General features: G+C 40.9%; 1 protein-coding gene across 5 annotated transcripts in view; it reads right to left on the bottom strand.

Annotated features, from left to right (window-relative positions):
- Positions 1-19,703, bottom strand: part of WDR47 (WD repeat domain 47) — a 39,764-nt gene that overhangs the window by 1,754 nt on the left and 18,307 nt on the right. For 3 of the 5 annotated variants that reach the window (XM_048859886.2, XM_048859884.2, XM_048859883.2), the window contains 9 exons: positions 18,998-19,176; positions 15,469-15,726; positions 13,977-14,052; positions 7,158-7,315; positions 5,795-5,875; positions 4,146-4,315; positions 2,475-2,645; positions 1,804-1,935; positions 463-681 (listed from right to left, as the gene is read on the bottom strand). In XM_048859886.2, the coding sequence (XP_048715843.2) occupies positions 463-681; positions 1,804-1,935; positions 2,475-2,645; positions 4,146-4,315; positions 5,795-5,875; positions 7,158-7,315; positions 13,977-14,052; positions 15,469-15,726; positions 18,998-19,176 (1,444 nt within the window). The remainder of the gene's footprint in view (positions 1-462; positions 682-1,803; positions 1,936-2,474; positions 2,646-4,145; positions 4,316-5,794; positions 5,876-7,157; positions 7,316-13,976; positions 14,053-15,468; positions 15,727-18,997; positions 19,177-19,703) is intronic. The other 2 variants (XM_048859888.2, XM_048859887.2) reach the window with 1 other exon arrangement.

The raw sequence follows: 19,703 nt of genomic DNA, 5'->3' as shown, positions 1-19,703 counted from the left end.
CCATAAACTACAGTTTAAATACAAATTAATGGTCCATAAAAATCAGGTTAATTGAAGGACTTTTGACTAATCCCTCCCACTCCCCCCCCCCCCCCCAAAAAGGTAAGCCAAGCATGATTTTTTTCTTTGTGGGTTTGAGTTTTCTGCACTCCACCTCAAAGCAGAGGTCCAGTGATTAAACAGCTGCAAGTTGTTTCCCATACTGCAATTATATTCCTTAATCATATTTATATGTCAGACTATAGTCTTGACTGCAATAAGAGCAATCTGTTGTGAGCTGACAAGAACCAATAGTCGTGTATTCTAAACCTTTTAAATTTCACTTTATAGCCTTAATAGATTTCAGATTTCTACATTTTCAGAAATGAATCTCTTTTGATCCAAACTTTCTTAAAACCGCTATTAACAAAACACACTTCACTGCTCAATTTTGCTTAAAACACTTCACATCTGATGAATTACCTTGCAAGTCTGTCACCTTTATTTTCATATCATAAGATCCTGTGAGCAAGTAGTGAGCCCCAGGAGAGAAGCGAACAGAACGAACATCACTGGAATGAGGATGATAGCTCTGTACCATTCGTCCTCCTCGAATATCATACAACATGCAACTGGAGTCTTCTTGCCCTGTAGCTAGGAGGCGACCACTAGGATCAACAGCTACAGATGCCACAGCACTACCTATAAGAAGAAAATGCCGACCATAAACTAATATAGACTTATGGATATGTTCTGCATTCTTTTGAACATAGAAAGGTTTGAGAGATGTTTGTAGAACTGTTAATATTAAAAAAGGTAAAGAACATATCTAGCCAAGTTAAATGTACTTTCAGCCAATTTTGTCTATATTAAAAGACAAGTCTTATGTTGTATTGCCCCCATTGTATAGTTTGCCTTGTAGCATATGTTGATTTCTAATTGTGGAGTGGTAGCAAAGTCACAGTTGAAGCTGCATCAGAGAATTGTGTTTAACAGTGGAAAAAGATTAGGAATATTTGCTCAATGTTTCATCACAGAAAAAGGGAATATCCAAGAGTGTTGGCAGGCTTTTAATTTTCTGCATAGTTAGAATCCATAGCAGAATAATTCATTTAGAAATATATTGGCAATAAAGAGATTGTTTTGAAAACAAGTTCTGTACCTGACTCACTTTTTTTCAAAACACTTCTTGTGTAGATTACTGTACATCTGTAGTTTAGACAAACACCATCCTTTGTACATTTGCATTTTGGAGTTTGAGAAAACATGTTATTATTTCTTGACTTGAGCTGTATCAGTTTGGAAGTGTTGCATTAACTATATATGGACATTTGCTAGGTAGAGTCCTATGTCCTTTACACGACAGTAGATTTGCCAAATTCCAGAAGCCACATTTAACTCCAAGGTTGACTTTTTTAACAGCCTAATATTCCTTGCAGCCACCATGTTTACATTTGTTATCAATAAAATAATATCACTGTTACAAAGCGTGTCATTCTTTGTCAGTCTAAAGTGTTGATTTTTTGGGGGTAAGGTTGTACGTTTTCTCTGTTTTAGAGCATCATGTAAGCTTATGGTGCTGTATAAATAGCTAATAATATCAAAAGGTCACAAAGCAAAGAACTAACCAGTTTTTGAATGAATATACCAAGTTTTTGTTGTTTTTTTAAAACGAGCAACTGGGGATTGTTTTGAACAAGCCATAAGTCCTCATTTTACAATGCAAGATCCCTGTTTTCAGCAAACCAATGACAAGAACAATCTTTAAAATATGTAATTGTGCAAGAAGTTTTTTAGTCGGTGCGAAAAGAGCAATAGTCTTACCAGTTCCATGAAATGTTGTTCCAACTACACGAACACAACTCGGTACTCTAAGATCCCAGAATCTTACAGTCTTGTCTTGGGAACCAGATGCAATCATCCACCCACTCCAGGTATAAAGTGCTAAAATATGACCTGTAGATAAGAACATGTTTTACTTTACTAGTATTACTCATTGTTTAAAGATCACTACTGAATTCTCTACATATTATTGTTCTGAATATGCACTTACACATTAAGTAGGGTCATCAGCAGCATACAATTAGTAGATTAAATGTTATATTTTGGTTTGAAGAAAGTAGTAGTCTTGGATGGATCAGAGAGTTGGAGATAATCAACTAGGTCTCTTCAGAGAGCCTTTGTTAGCAGATTTCTGTAGGTCTCACTTCATTATCTGTTACTCCAAATATATGCATCTCTTGGGAAAGGTTTCAATGTGGCAGGGACTGAAGAAGTGCCACCAGTACAATGGCAAGACCCTGCTCTACATCTTCCCTAGCATTCACAGGGAAACAAAGGGCTTAAAATACCTAATGGTCTAGATTAATGAAATAAAATCTCTCCTGAGCTCACTTTTGATAGGACAGAGGTGCTGTCCATAAGAAGAGCATGATTTGGTCGCTTGTTACCAGTGCATAGAACAGATTGTTACTGTTGCATTTTTATAAACATACCAGTATGGCCACTCAGAGCATGCAGGCCTTGACCTCGCTGGCAGTCTGTTGTGTAAATATTACAGTCTCCTGCTCCAGCGCTAATTAAAATAGCGCCACCACTTTCTGGGCCTTCCATAAAAGCAAGATCTCTAATTGTCCCATCATGCATACTGAACTCCAAGTCTGGTCCTGAAAAAATTTAAAATAAACCAAGAACAGAGTGAGATATACATTGTTTAGTATAAATTAATTATGTAATCGTTTAAGCCGTTATTGTGATAGTGCATTAGTATTAATTAAAAAGCTTGAGTTTGATACATGTAATAATTTCAAGGGGGAGAATATAACTTCATAAAATAGGATAAAATTTTACACTGAACGGGCAAACTGACAGGTTTCTGTGTATCAGAATATATTAACTTTCTGTTTCTTCAATATTAGTTAATCCCTCTGTGAGAGATTCACATCTTATTAGGTATGTCTACACAGCAAAGACAAACCCATGCATGGCCTATGCCAGCTGACTTGGGCTCACAGGTCGGCCATGGGGCTGTTTCCATTGCTGTGTAGACTTCTGGGCTTGGGCTGTAGTCTGAGCTCTGGGACCCTCCCACCTCACAGGGTCCTAGGGCTGGAGCCTGGAAGTCTACAGAGCAATGTAACAGCCCTGCAGCCCAAGCCTCTTGAATCTGAGTCAGCTGGCACAGGCCAACCATCGGTTTTTTCTTTGGTGTGCAGACATACCCTTGATGTTCAACCAATAGTTGATTCTCAGTTCTGGAGCTAGACTTCAATATGTTTGTTCATGGTATTTTATTTCAGTTAACAAAAAAATCCCACACAGTTATCTAACTGAAATAATACTGTAATATTAAACCAGTGACATCAAAATAAGAAGCATATTTATGCTTGTGCTGAAAGACCAAGTCCAGTAAGGTTATCTGTACTTCAGTGACTGGATTATCCTGGAATACATTTACCAAAGTTAAAAATAGGCTAATGATCTTGAAATTCCTTACCAAAACCTTCGGTCAGATTCTGATTATTTATTAATATTTTTCTTAAAGAAACCAAAAAAGTATGCCAGGTACCTCAAAATAAACTTTCTTTGATCTCACCTGCATACTAGTCATTAATCTGTCGCTGCTGAATATCTTCTAGTACTTCAAACTTCCAAGCAGCATTTCGCTTTCCCCCAAAATATGAGTAAGTACAAATCAGGTACTTAAAGTTACTGATCTGGAGCCCAGGTTTGGCAGTATTCTAACCTACAATTGGTTCAGGACTAGGTGTGATACTCTAAGGGTATGTATACACTGCCTATGTTACAGCGCGGAAGTGCTGTGATGTGGGCAGTGTAGACACGCTTTATTGCTGGGGGAGAGCTCTCTTGGTGATAAAAAAACAAAAACAAAAAGCACCCCGAACAACGGGCAGTAGGTTTATCGCCGGGAGCACTGTCTATACTGGCGCTTTTCAGTGCTAAAACTTTTGTCACTCAGGGGGGTGTTTTTTCACACCCCTGAGCGACTAAAGTTTTAGCGCTGAAAGAGGCAGTGTAGACACAGCCTAATACATCTCGTTACCATAATGACAGGCATAACTCAAGTTACTTTGCCATTTGTCACTAATATGACCATCCCAAATAAATGATAACATGATATACCAGTATATATACATACACCCTACCTGTTGCATTACAAGTTTCTGCATTAAAAGGTAGTACTTTAACATATTTATCATTAGAACCAGTAGCCAACAACTGTCCACAGGGACTCCATGCCACACAGTAGATTGACCCTTTGTGATGTTTGTTCCTTTTGAAACGAATATCAGGTTGTTTAGGAGTGTTATAAGCACTGGAAAAAAAAAAAGAGAGATAAGTATTTCTTTTATATGTAAATATAGAATATGTAATCTAAAATGCAAGTCAACTGTATTATTTAATGTAATAAGAAATCCAAAGTAGGCAAGAAAGTTAATTTCTACTTATTTTTCAGTTTTCTAACGGTAGGCAATTAAAGTTAAACTAAAGTGTGAAAATATAGTGTTTTGTTGCCACACAGGAACTATGTTTCCCAAACACATTTTAGCTTCCATGCATTATGCAAACATCTTCCATACCAGACTTATTGTGGTCTGATTCCTTGCAAGCATAAGCAAGTGCTCTAAAGGGCAATGAAAATGGACAAGTGTGGGTGGCAATTTAAACTTTTGCTTTTAAAAAAGTGTTTGGTTTTAATGCTGGAAGGCAACTAAGGTAGAATATTAGGATAACAGAGAAACCACAAAGAAAGCTCCTCCTTGTTCTCCAATATTTCACTACAGAAACATTTGAAGTGTGACCTGAAACGACACACACTAATTAAGTATTCTTGATGGGGGAAAAAACCCCAACAACCTTGAAACAAAATTCAGAAATGTCTGCCAGAGGTACCTGGTCTGACAAAGACAACACTTAGCTACTATTAAAAAGGCATTGTCTTAAAAAAACAAAACTCAAAACCCAACAACTAAACAAAAAGGCCCACCAAAATACCTTATTTTCAGAGTCCAAAACAAGTGAAAACCAGGAAGAAGTATTCCTTTTTGTATCCAACACTTTATACATGTGCTTGACTTCAGTGGGACTACTTGTGTACTTAAAGTTAAGCATTTATGTAAGTGTTTGCAGAGGCCTAGGAAGGAAGTGAGCCTTGGTTTTCTTAGGTCACCTTAAAGACCTATTCATATCAACATACCACTCAACCTCCATGTATTGGACATTAAAAAGTAAGGAAGAGGAGCAATATGACACTAAGAACATCTCACCCATTAACAAGAAACGAGATTGAATGAGGCAGTCTGTGGAAAAAGCACAGCTAGTGCACTTTCTCAAAACTTATTCAGTTATATATTATAGTCATAACCTTCCAAGCATTATTCCTGAAAATCCTAAATCAGCCTTTACTTACATCTGACTGAGGAGAAATTCCTAATTCCCTTTCTCCAATTATTTCTATGGGTTATTTAGACATGAGTAAATAAAATGCTTGTAGGAAATTAATGGGAAGTTACAAAGTATTTAAGATACAATTCAGCATCGAGAATAAAGCTCATTCTAATAAAGGCAAGAAGCTAATAGGGCAGAAACTAAGTATCTGACTCCTAATGCATTTTAAAAACTTGCCACAGAAACTGGAAAATGAGGATGACAAGAATGATAAGAGGGAAAAAAGCACAAAAAATGATAAGATCTCAAAGGATTTTAAATAGATATGCAACAGGGAAAGCAAATAATGTGGCCACTTTAAAGTTACAGAAGACAGGTCATAAAAGGAAATAAAGTTACTAGTTACTCTGTTGCCATCTTTACAGAGGAAGAAAGTGAAGATCTGCCTAGGTCAGGTATCAGTTTTCGAGGGACGACAGACGAGGAACTGCGTAACATATAAACACACAATTATAAAAAGGCTAAATGCACTTAAACTAGACAGAGTACTAGGTGTACTATGGCGTTTTAAAAATGAGAAAGCAAATCTTAACTTTTAATGGGCCATTTTAGAATTTCATTAGATTCAGGAGATATTTCTCAAGATTAAGAATATGAACAATCTTTCACTATGTTTACAGCCTGACAAGACAATGGGTAAGGAGATGGACAGACCGACCTCAGGAAGAGGTGTGGAAAGCTCAGAACATTCCCTTTAGAAAATTACAGCACAGCAAGAAACTATCTTATCAAGTCAACAGTCACATCAAATTCACCAAATCAAATTACACACACTAACTAGGGTGTTAAAGGCTACAGGGATAATCTGTTTATAAATTAAAAAAAAACAAAAACAGATTTTTCTAACTTCCAGCATAACAAGCCAAACCAATCAGGTGGGCGAGGGGGAGTGGGAGTGGGAGAGGAGGACACACAACACACTCCACATCTCCCCAACCCATGTCCTTTCTGCTTCATACATCAACATCAAACATTTTGGAACAACACCTTCACTGGCTCCTTTGTTTATTATCTTTGAGGGAAAACAGAATGCCTATTAGGCAAGGACATTAGAGGCTAAAGCATGCTTTTTGGCCAAACTGGGAAGATGTCCTGGACTCATCAGGAGCAGATACACACAAAAAGAATGCCATTTTAGAGTAATTTTTCTGAAAACTCTCCAACTTTTAAAAAAGTAATGGAATTGAAGCAATAACTAGAAAGTGAGTTTGACACCAAGATTTATTTCTTAAGAAAGAAGGAAATAATGGATATGAAAATTCAAGTAGGTGGAATTAAGACAAAAGAAGAAGAGGCCAGAAGCATTCTGCCATAACATCTTTTTCTGTTCCTGAATGTATATTCTCAGACACAAAAGATTCTTTTACAATGCCAGTGTGTCCAAGACTCTAGGGGAAGAATACTACCAAAAGGAAAAGTTGTAGTACTGACGTCAAAACAGCTTGGCAGTAGGGGAAAGAACTAGTCAAACTAGTCACAAACACAAAAATACCGCAGCTGGTCTTTTAATTCTGTCTTGGTAGTTACTATGTTCTCAAAGCAACATTGTAACAGTTCATTGTTGACAGGTTTAATCAACAAACAAAATGAAAGGGTAAAAGACAAGAACAGACTTGAAATATCTACAGACAGCTTTGGATATCCAGTGATCGGTAGTGGAACAGAAATGATTATGGTAGGACTGTATGTTCATTTATTTTTCTTCTTACCTTGGGTCAATTACTTCTGGATAGGCACACACCCTCAAAGTTTTGGAATTTGAGCCAACAGCATACAAACTCCCACTTGGATGAAAAGCCACAGCTCTGACAGCTTGTGTATCTTCTAGAGTATTAATACAAATGAACTGTTTTTTTGATTTATCATCCTGTTGTGTAAAAGTTTGACAGTCACAATAGGTTCACAAACATAACTACATTTTTAATAGCTTACACACATTTCCAAGGCTGAGAGAAGTTAAAATCCATCCCCATTAAAAAAATAATGTATTCAAATGTAAAGCTTATAGGGGAAAAGACTGGGAGGAACACTCCTTGACTGTTTGTGATACGGAGAGTAAAGATATCACAGCATCTTGATCTTAACAAAATCATGTAAGGAACAGTTTTTCAAAGATTCTTCTAAAAGACCTACAAGAATGCTTACACAAAATCAAATTAAAACAAAGGTGGCATGACGTCACATTTTTCTGAGCAAAGAACTTGAAAACCTTTCAATATTTTAGTTGATAAAATATGAAGTGTTCTTCTTTGCAAGAGCTTGTTCCTATTTCTTCTACTTCCAAATTAGGCACCAGTAAAATGCTTCTCTTTCCTTCCTCAAAGACATTCAACTATTGTAGTTTTTTAAAATTCATCTTAATATTTTACATACAGCTGTAAAATAGTCAAGAGGGAAGACTCGTGGGTTAAGGGAAAGCCACCTAATACTGAACAGATGAAGTGACATTTCACAACCTCTGGTGCTATTTGTATTAGACTAAGGAGAAACTAAAATACACAGTAAAAGATATTACAGTGTGATGTTGCATGTTACAAGCATATAATATTCTCTGCAGAATACTTGTACCAATTTATTTTCCAATTTAAATATATAGGAAAATATGAGAACTAAACAGAAAGACTTCAAGACTCTTGAGTAACGGATGGACAAAACTTTTAAAAGTTATATATTATGCAGTATTTGCTAGCATATACAAGCTGTTAATAAATAGTTTACTTTTTGTCTTTTTATTTCTTTAATTTTTAATTTTCATAATCACAAAAAATTACAAGTTACATTTTGAAGAGTCCTGTAACTCCACCTGCTTTCACAACTTACTTTAAAGACAAAATCCCCAAACATCTCCACCAAGATAACCTTCCAACCAAAAACCCTCTTTGAAATGACATTAAGTTCAAACATTTTCAGACAAAAGGTAGTTTATGGTGAAAGTTAGAAGGCATTCAAAGTTGTGCTTATAATGGAACCAGTTCAAGCCACTCCTGTAATCCATAATATGGGGCAGTACATCTTAAGTCACTGATAAACGTGACCACTTTTAAGATTGATGGGAAAATTAAAACAGTTACTCACCTTCTCATAACTGTTGTTCTCCGAGATGTGTTGTTCATGTCCATTCCAATCAGGTATGTGCGCATGCGCGTGCATGGCAGCCAGAAGACTTTTCCCCTAGCAATATCCGTCAGGTCGGTCCGGGCACCCCCTGGAGTGGCGCCTTCATGGCGCTCACTATAGGGCTCAGTTTCTTCTTGCCAGCTACTCCGACTGAGGGGTAGGTGGGTGGGTATTGGAATGGGCATGAACAACACATCTCTAAGAACAACAGTTACGAGAGAGCGAGTAACCTTTTTTTCTTCTTCAAGTGCTTGTTCATGTCAATTCCAATCAGGTGACTCCCAAGCCTAAGTTCCAGAGGTGGGGTCGGAGTTCAGATGTCCACTGACTGGAGCTCTGCTCTACCAAAGGCCGCGTCGTCTCTGGCCTGTTGGGTGATAGCATGATGTGATGTGAAGGTATGTATTGAGGACCACGTCGCTGCTCTACATATTTCCTGGGTGGGAACATGCTCCTGGAAGGCTGTTGAAGAAGCCTGAGCCCTGGTGGAGTGCACTGTGAGCAGGGATGGGGTGGGGTGGAAAGCAGACACCTTCGCCAGGTTCTAGCACTCACGGATGCAGGATGTGATTCATGACGAAATTCGTTGAGAGGAGATTGGAAGACCTTTCATCCTGTCTGCCACAGCCACAGTTGAATGGACTTCCGGAATGGTTTCATTCTTTCAATGTAAAAGGCTTGTGCTCTGAGGATGTCCAACGAGTGAAGCCTCTGCTCTCTGCCTCTTGCTTGGAGCTTAGGATAGAACATTGGGAGGAAGATGTCCTGGTTGATGTGAAATTGGGAGACAACCTTCGGGAGGAAAGCTAGATGTAGCCTGAGCTGAACCTTGTCCTTACAGAACACTGTGTAAGGGGGCTCTGATGTTAGGGCCTTGAGCTCAGACACCCTTTTGGCTGAGGTTATCGCTACCAGAAACACCAACTTGTACGAGAGGTAGAGCAGGGAACAAGTCACCAGCGGTTCGAAGGGAGGACCCATCAATTTGGAAAGGATCAGATTGAGGTCCCAGGTCAGGACCAGTTGTCAGACATGCGGATATAGCCTGTCGAGACCTTTCAGGAAATGGCTGACCATAGGGTTGGCAAAGACCGACTGGTCCTCTGCACCTGTATGGAAGGCAGAGATGGCAGCCAAGTGAACCCTTACTGATGACATGGACAGTCCCTGCTGCTTAAGATGGAGAAGATAGTCCGTATAAGGGCTATGGACACAAGCCAACGAGACTGACAATGTTGCACTAACCAGATTGAAAACCTCTTCCATTTGGCTAGGTATATAGGCCTGGTGGAGGGTTTCCTACTGCCAAGGAGGACTTGTTTGACCAGGTCCAAATAGGAGAGCTCCACTGGGTTCAGCCAGGGAGTTTCCACGCAGTGAGGTGCAACGACTCGATGTTCAGGTGCTGGAAATGGCCGTGATCCTGAGTTATTAAGTCTGGGAAGAGCGGCAAGGTGACTGGGGCTTCCACGGACATTTCCAGGAGTGATGTGTACCAATATTGGTGGGGCCAGGCTGGAGCTACAAAGATCACTGAAGCTTGTTCCCTCCAAATCTTGAGGAGCACCTTGTGAACGAGAGGGATAGGCAGAAGCAAGTACAGGAGATGGCCTCCCCATCGGAGGAGGAACGTATCTGCGATGGAGCCCAGGCTGTGATTCAGGAAGGAGCAAAACCGCTGGAACTTCCTGTTGTGTCACATAGCAAAGAGATCTATTTGGGGAAAGCCCCACCATTGGAAGATGTCGTTTGTGACATCTGGGCATAGGGACCACTCATAGCCATGGAACAACATGCTGAGATAGTCCACCAACTCGTTCTGCACTCCAGGGAGGTACGATGCTTGTAGGTGTATTGACTGTTCTACACAAAAAAGTCCCACAGCCTGAGGGCATTCTGAAACAGGGGAGAGGAGCATGCTCCCCCATTTGTTGATATAAAACATTGCCATGGTGTTGTCTGTCGTAACTGATACACATCTCCCTGTCAAGTGGGCTCGGAAAGTTTTGCATGTCAGGCGTACCACTCTCAGCTCTCGGACATTGATGTGGAGAGCGAGTTCTGCCTGAGACTAGAGGCCTTGCATCCTGAGGTCTCCCAGATGAGTTCCCCAGCCCAGGGCTAACGCATCTGTCACTAGTGAGAGGGATGGCTGAGGACCGGTGAAGGGGGCCCCTGCACACACTACCTGCGGGTCGAGCCACCACTGGAGGGAGTTGAGGACCGAGTGAGGCTGAGTCACGACCCTGTCCAAATTGTTCCAAGCCAGCCAATACACCGAGATTAGCCATGATTGGAGAGGCCAGAGTCTGAATCTGGCATTTTGTACCAAATAGGTACAAGCGGCCATGTATCCTAGAAGTTTCGGGCAATTTCCTGCTGTGGTAGTGGGGAACTGCCTGAGACTTCGAATGATGTCACCCATGGCCCAAAACCTCACTTCTGGGAGGTATCCCCTGGCTTGTGTCGAGTCTAGTACCGCCCCTATGATCTCTATTAGCTGAACAGGGGACAGAGTTGATTTTTCCATGTTCAGGAGAAGGCCCAGTTTGTCAAACGTCATTCTTATGAAGTCAGCTTGTGCCTCCACTTGAGCCCTGGAGTGACCCTTGATCAGCCAATCGTCGAGGTACGGAAACACCCGTACCTGCTGCCTGCGTAGGAATGTGGCCACGACTGCCATGCACTTTACAAATACATGAGACACTGCTGACAGGTCAAACAGAAGAACTGTGAACTGGTAGTGGTTATTGCTCACCACAAACCTGAGGTACCTTCTGTGGGACAGTGCAATTGCTATACGAAAGTACAAGTCCTTTAAGTCAAGGGCAGCATATCAGTCCCCTGGATCCAAGGAAGGGATGATAGATGCCAAGGAGACCATGCAGAACTTGAGTTTCTTCATGAACTTGTTGAGCTCTTACAGGTCTAGGATGGGCCTGAGCCTGCCTTTGGCTTTCCGTATTAGGAAATACCAGGAATAGAAGCCCTTGCCCTTCAGCTCCTGAGGAGCCTCTTCCACTGCTCCCAGCGACTGGTGTTGCTTGTGAGAAGGGCCCTGAAGAGGGACGGGGAAGGGGGTTAGAAGGGTGGGAGGGCCGAGAATTGGAGGGAGTATCCTCTTTCTACCATGTGGAGCACCCAACAGCCCGATGTGATATGGGACCAAGCAGGGTAGAAAGGGGATAGTCGGGACAAGAAGGTAAGGCGGGTTCGATCCAGTTCGTTCACTGGTGCGCCATCCTCATGCACACCTTCAAAAGGCCTGTTTCTGGCCTGAAGGTGGCTTGGATTGGCCAGAGCCCTGGCTTGAGGATGGATGCGGTCTCTTTCTGCGTATTCCTTCTCAGGGAACCATCTTGACAGTTCTGTTGATAAAACCGCAGAGGAGGTTGCAGCCTGAAGTGCTTCCGCTGCATGGCGTGAGTGTGGAGGCCCAGTGACTTGAGGGTGGCTCTCGAGTCCTTTAGGCTATGTAGCCTTTTATCTGTCTTTTTAGAGAAGAGAGCCAAACCCTCAAAGGGGAGGTCCTGAATAGTCTGCTGGACTTCGTACAGCAGGCCCAAGACCTGTAGCCAGGAACCCCTTTTCATGGCTATCCCCACAGCCATAACCCAAGTCACTGCATCAGCTCTGTCCAGTGTGGCTTGCAGTAGAGCTCGGAAACTGAGCTTGCCCTCCTCCACCAGGGCTGAAAACTCAGTGTGGGAGTTCTGCGGCAGCAGCTCCGCAAATTTCGCCATTGCCCTGCATATATTATAGCAGCATCTGCTGACAATGGCCTGCTGATTAGAAATGCGAAGCTGCAAGCCGCTAATGGACTAGACTTTTCTCCTGAAAAGGTCGAATCGTTTCACCACCTGATTCTTTGGGGAGCGACCTTGGTAGCCAAGGTACCGAGGAGGAGGTATTCGGTGCAGGATCCGGGGTCGGACTGGGGATGGAGTTCCGCTTCCATTAGTAGGATCTTCAAGTGCTGATCCCTATCTTTTAATGTCCTGGGGCAAACCCCCCTGCAGATCCTACAGCGATCCTTTCGAAGGCTCTCCCACAAACACTTCAAATACAAAGTTTGAGGATCGCTTCTGGGCATACACTTGCCATAGACTTCACAGGCTTTGAAGCCTGGAGACCACAGCATGCCCCAGCGCTTGAATAGCAGTGGAGGGAAAACTCCCCCAAAGGAAACTTAAGAACTAACCCTAAGTACCTACTAACTACTTAACACTAACTACAAAAACTAATGAGTAATTATATACAGACTGCCAAATGCACTTGTCACGACAAGAGCAAGGGGAAGTTCCAGCTAACCATCACTGGCAGTAAGAAGGAACTGAGGGGTTGGCGGGTCTGTAGGGCCATATATTGAGTGCCATGAGAGGCCAGGGGGGTGCCTGGACTGACCCGACAGATATTGCTAGGGGAAAAATCTTCCTGCTGCCATGCGTGCACCCCCCCCTCCCCACACACACACCCCGATTGGAATGGACACAAACAAGCACTCAAAGAGCTTCTCAATTATGCCTCCTGTGGTAGATTAAGGCAGGATCATAGATCAGAACTCCAAACTGGGGGAAAACAGAACAACAACCTGCAAAAATATGCCACTCAGTGTGGCAACAGCAGCTCCTTTCATGGGTGTGTTTGCCTCAGTATTGTATGATGTGGTCAGTGCTCTACTCCCTCTGATTGTTCTTGGGCCAACAAGCATTTTGGAGCCACCTAGCATTCCCCCTTCCCTTTCTCCTACAAGCCAGAAAAGAGGCAGAAGCCTTGAAGATCCCTATCACTATGCAAGAAGTGGTTTTTGGTAGGTAAGTGGGTGTATGGGAGTGAGGTGAGAAATGGGCTACTCCACAAAGCCCTCTTATAACAGAGAAAGAAAGAAAATGGTCTAAGTTCCCTTCTTAGAATCAAAGAATGCAAAGAATTAATATCTGGTCATTTGATTTGTTTATCATCATGGTATGTGTCCCCCACAGTATACCAAACCTTCTACCTTGTAAGGAAGATAGCTATGTGCTGCCTGACTCCATTCAGAATACTCCAAATATTACTTTATGAAGGTAATGGACAAAGTCCCATGAGCAGTATTTTGGGGGCCAGCATAGGAGAGCACCGATGGCAAGGACTTAAAAGCAAGTTGCAGTCTGAGTAGATTTCCATGGAGTAGGAATGGTTTTGGGGTGGATATGAGGGGAGCCTGAAATTTCGCTAAATCCAGCCCCCTTGCACCCCCATTTAGTCTTAACCCTCATCTGTATTTTCTTAATTTTGAAACTTGGCATGTATTAGAAACTCATTACAAATACTGTTGCTCTTAACATCTAATATTATTAAGATATTATATAGTCAGATTCAAAGGTTGTGTCCTGTAAGGATAATGTAAATACCCTTTAAAAAAGTCTCACCTCATCACCTCTTGTCCTAGTTAGATTCCCTGAAGAATCTTCAAGTTGTGGCTGAATGATAGTGTGTTCTGACATACTGTTTGGTTTTTAAAAAATTAAAAAAAAAAAAAAATTCAGTGCAATACACAAAATAAGCAGATCTTTCTCATTTCTCATTTGTCTGTTTGATGAATGTATTCTGACTGGAACAACAATATCCAACCTGGTACTCAGAATTAACTCATTAATTTATAGGAGCAACACTAGCACTTATGACTGACACATTAACAATAAGCCATCGTTTTACAGAATTTTTAAAAATATTTTTGCAAAGTAAAATAAAATGTTAAATATATAACTAACATCGTCATCTTGAAAATTAACTTGTCTGGAAGTGTTGTTTTACTACTGCTACAAGCAACATCTAAAAAAAAGGAAAGAGTACGTCTCCCTCTCCCTGCCCCATTACTTTCTGCATTATACAGAAGGTGTATAGTCAGTTTTACTGTTTCCCTGTGTAGGCAGTCACTCAGTAAAACAGAAAATAACTGGTAAGACTTATACAAACTGGGAGCAAAAAAATATCAGGATATATTGTTTACAGGGTGGTCTATGAAAAGCAGAAATCTAAGTGAACTGAAAAAAACAATAGAGTTTACATTGACCATTTAGCAGGAACTGTATATCACTGAAGGTCTGCTAGAACCTAATTTTTCAACCCAAGCCCATCAGACCTGACCTTGAGAGAGTTCAGTCATTTTACGGCCCAGCCCGGCCCCTTCTCCTCAAACCCGATACAGCCTGCTGCTGCTGGAGTGGGCTCTCTTCCTCCTGCTCATGGTGGCAGCATGGTGGCAGCTCCACGTGGTGGTGGCTGTGTGCGCTGCTCCTGTCATTCACCGCCCCCAGCTTCACTGTATGTGCTATAGCGTGAGGCCTTGTCCAAACTAAACGTGAATAACATAGCTAGAGTCAACTTAGCTTCGGTCAACTTACTGCGGTGTCTATACTACGCTGCGTTGACGGGACACGCTCTCCTGTTGACTTACCTTACTCCTTCTGTTCAGTTGGAGTACCGGAGTCAACCAGAGAGCGTTCTGCGGTCGATTTAGCGAGTCCGCTAAATCAACCCCAGCTGCTGCATTGATTGCAGCAGCATTGATCCCCAGGGAAGCGTAGACGTGGCCTGAGAGGGCTACAACTCCTTGGCACATTCACTTCGCAGCATGCACAGTGCAGCAAGGTGGCAGCAGACAACAGGAACGGGGCACGCTGCCTCCACTTCAATAACTCCACAGCAGGAGGAGGAGAGTCAAGCTAACCCACCTGTTTTCCCACCCGATCTGGACCTAACACTTTTAGTCGGGTCCTGTCAGATTCAGGTCGGGTCATAGGACTCTATACATCATCACAAATACATGAATTTTCTAGTTTTCAAAATACAATACCCATCCCCATAGTATTAACTGAAGATCAGCAACATTTCCAGCTCTGAACAATCTCTAGTGCTTACGTTTTACTCCCACGGACAGGCGACTCTTCAAGAAAGGGTATCTGATTTGTTGATCCACACTTTTGAGGAGTGCTCGTATTAACGCTTTGGCTATCAGTACCTATTCTCTGACTAACATCTGGAGGTGGTGATACGAAGCTAGTTGCTGGTGTGTTTGATGCATGCCCTTGGCTCCCATTACATTGCTGGCTGAGCGTCTGCACATCATTTCCAAGAGTGTCTATACCTATGTTTAACTCTCCCAACTTTTGAATAGACCTGCACAGGGTTGATGAAAACAGACAATAAAAGTTAAAGAAACAGTTTATAACATGGGAACTTGAAAAGGTTAAAAAAAAAAGTGAAGTTGTACCCACGTTGCCCTGTAGCATGATAGGTATAATAACTAATCTATGAAAAGTTTGATTATATTTAATTACAATGATGTTTGACCCAAAGATTTTTAGCAGCCCATTTACTTAAAGAGTGATATTTTTGACATGCTTTAACCCCACCCTGTCAACATGAAAGGAAGAGTATTTTCATATGAACAAACTGACAAGATGTCAAAATAAAACAATAAGTTTTCCTTTAATTTAATATCTATTTCTCTCACCATAAAATAATCACAAAAAATACTCCTTTACACTTTGTTACCAGAGTGACAACCTAATATCACACCCATAAGAGAACTGTAGAAAGTAACAAAGATAACTAGAATCAAACATTGAGCACCTTATTTTAGGTTATGTATTTACTACATAACTGAAATAATTACATTTTGGGGATTTCAAGCTTATGAGGTTTCTAGAGTGAATCTATTATGTGACAAAGTCAGACCAGACAACTGCAAGAGAGTGGTCTTCTTGGGGTCCAGGAAGTGGGCGGGCAGAAGCCCACCCATGGCAAAAGGCCCCACCCCCAGCCTAAGGGGAAGACCCGCTGAGCACGCGACTCAAATAAATACAGGGGACAACAGAAGAAAAAACAAGGACAAGTGTGAGGGCAAAGGGTCAAAAGCAGGGAACCTGAAGGGGACAAGCAGAGAACCCTGGACAGCGCCCATTGCTCCTCAAAGCTGTCAAGGGAGCCAGCGGACACAGCCCAAAGGGACTCTGCTTGGATACGTGAACCGAGAGAGGAACGGAAATAGGCTGCACAGTCGCAGAGCTTCCCCTCAGCCAACTTCCTCTCCCTGGTGTTATGGATGGCCACTTTGGCCATTGCTAGGAGGCGGCTGATGAAGAGCTTTGCTCAGCCCTAGAATGGTAAAGGTCCTCCCCTATGAGCTGAAAAGAGGTTACCTCAGGTCAATGAGGGACACTTGAGTCCAATTAAGGGCTGCCTGTGATCTTTAAAAAACCCTCCCTCTATCTCACCAGAAAAGGAGATAAACTGCGGCAGGGCTAGTGACCACAAGGAAAAAGGATTCTCCTAAGTGGAGGGCTGCACTCCTCCCTATAGGAAAAGCAACTATGCAAATGGACTATTTGGGGAAGTACTGGCACCCAGAGGCGAGCATAATGAGGCAACACCCCAGAGATGGGGAAGAGAAAAAAAAGTATTCCCTCTTTTATGTTATTACCTTTTCTTTTTTGTTTGGCTAAAAGGTACTCACTCAGGCCTACCCTGAGGTCCACATTGGGACTGTTTTACTCCATGTCTCCATTGCCAGAGGGGGGAACACTGTGTCCAGCAAGGTGAAGGAGGTACCTTGCCACAGTTGTTTTATGACAGAATTGTGTGTCTGATAACAGTTCATACATGGTGCAGGTTATTTAGCATAGACCTAACAAACATTAAGAGTTTTCGTTTTAAAGGGCTAAATTCTGTCCATTTGGATTTTCACGGGTTTCTGATTATTGGGCTATACACTAGACACGTGCATAGGATTTCCATTAACATCAACAGGAATCCTCCATAAAAAGACAAAGAAACACTTGGTCCTAAAGGACACAAAATACTAGAACTGGGTAATAATACTTAATAGACTTAGTTGATGAATTTTGCCTCTGAACTGAATTTCCTCTCTTTGCTACCAGAGTTCAAATAGTATTCACACATTCATTCAAATAAGTCTTGGTCTTATGAACTAACGAAAATAAAAAAAAAAATCCAGTTACACAAGTGTGATATTCCCTATTATGCCATGAGTTTAAAAAAAGACAAAGTCTATTTTACATGGTCAGAAAACGAATCTATAAGAATTTCACTTTTCTCCAGGAGGGCTAAAATTTAAACAGACATGAGACAGTTTAACATGAAGAGCCTGATTGAACAATACTTTCCATATGAAAAGCACAGCCAATTAATATAAATATTTCAAGGATGTATGTAGAATATTTTATTTGCCTGATGGCCATATTCAAGTCTAGTTTAAAATTCCCAAATGCTAGTTATCAGTAGTCTAAGTTACTATTTTTAAAATTATTTGGGTCTATAATTTTATTCCTTAAACTGAATAATCCTTGAGCCAGGTCAAATCATTTAGAGCAAAGCAAGGTGGGTTTATGCATCAGAACTGGGTACACAGCAGACTTGGTCAAAATATACCACAAGGAGTTAAATTCCCCCCCCCCCCCCCCAAAGAATTAATTATAAAAATGGCTGTACAATAAGTTTTCTTAAAACTTTCCTCAAATATATCCAGTTCTTCAGGTTCCAGAAGAACAGAGGCCCTGGTCCAAAGTACAGCACCTAGACCCATGCTTAAAGTTGACATACTTGAATTTAGGTGTGCTCAAGTGCTTTTCTGGAAAAAAGTCAGATTATAAACTGTAGTCAGCAGACATCAAGAAGTTAGTAAAATCCTTTTTGAGTGGAGGTGCAGGAGGAGGGGAGGAGGAGGAGGAGGATGGATGTACGACTTACAAAGTACCAAGATTTTCTTTGCAAAACGTATGTTTATTTACTCAAATTTAGACCAGTTAGAGGATACTGTATTTGAAGAGGGATTTGTAGCTTTAGAATACCAACACAATGAGAACGGTAATTATTTTTAGACCAAAATACCCAAACCCAGTTTTTTAGTTGCTGCTTGGTTTGAATTAAGTTCATTATAAAACCTAGGAAAAATGAAAAGTGAGCCAGTTGCCTATTTGACCTTCCAAAGAATATGACTATTAAAGCAAATTTGTTCTTGTTAGAAGTTAGTTGGCTTTCCTCATGATTTTCATATCAGTACCCAAATCTTAGTAATGAATTGTCTAAATATAAGCCAATATGGAGAAAAGCTCTCCCAATTACAGAGTTATCTTAGTATAAAAGATTTAAAGAAAGACCACAAACAACTTCAAATATCTGTATATAAGTTCACTGCTATTTCACTAAATTGTTTAGTGAGTTATTTTTCATTTCTGTTCATGACAGAGGAGTTTATTCTTCAGAAAAATTTATTGGCAAACATAATTTTAGTCCAGAAAATTATTTCTGGGAAAAGAAGTAATTCCATATTTGGCATTCTGACTATCTAAGCAGATTAGGATATAGGAGGCAATTTAGTACTGAAGCGCATAAGACGACACCAGTGGAACAGTCAACTAAAGCCAACCTGTTAAGAAACTGTTCAGTAAGATTCTGTTGCTGGTCTGTCCCATCTTCCTGATTTACTCCTCCTTCAAGCAACATTTGCTGGTACAGTTGTCGTTGTTGTTCTTTCTGTTCTAAATGCTGCTGGTAACGTAATCTTTGTCTATAATATTCTTGAAACTGCTCCGTTGAATCACGAAGCTTAAAGAAATAAGGATTAAAAGGATTTGAATTTTAATGGTAAATTTCATGTACACACAAAAATCAATTTTTTTTTATCAATAATAATCAAAATGTACAGATAGGCAAAGAAAATGCTCCTTGAGAACAGTTTGATTTAAGGATGTTTGCTTTGTATATTTTGACATGTGATGTTGACAGTTTGTGCTTTAATGGTTATAAAGCTTTAACTTTTTGAATCTGGCTTTGCAGGACTGAAGAATGAAAGTTGTTTTGTCACTACAGTAAGCAAGTAAAACTGAATATACATAAGAAATTGATCTGCTGCTAAAAGATGCCATTTCTGCCATCAGTTTTTAGAGGAGATTTTTACTTTAGTAATACAAGCAAAAAGCTATACCAATCCTACGGGACAAAGTTTAAACACCGGAATACCACAATTTAAGGTAAAAATAATTACTCAGCAGCAGAAAAAAGATTTCATTCTCTTTTTTTCAGAAGCATTACAAGTAGGACTTCTTTTGTCAACTAATATGTACACTTATATG

This window comes from Caretta caretta, chromosome 8 (assembly GCF_965140235.1).
Source record: "Caretta caretta isolate rCarCar2 chromosome 8, rCarCar1.hap1, whole genome shotgun sequence".
In the NCBI taxonomy this organism is placed as follows: Eukaryota; Metazoa; Chordata; order Testudines; family Cheloniidae; genus Caretta; species Caretta caretta.
Note: the sequence above shows the minus strand (reverse complement) of the source record. Positions and strands in the feature narration are given on the sequence as shown.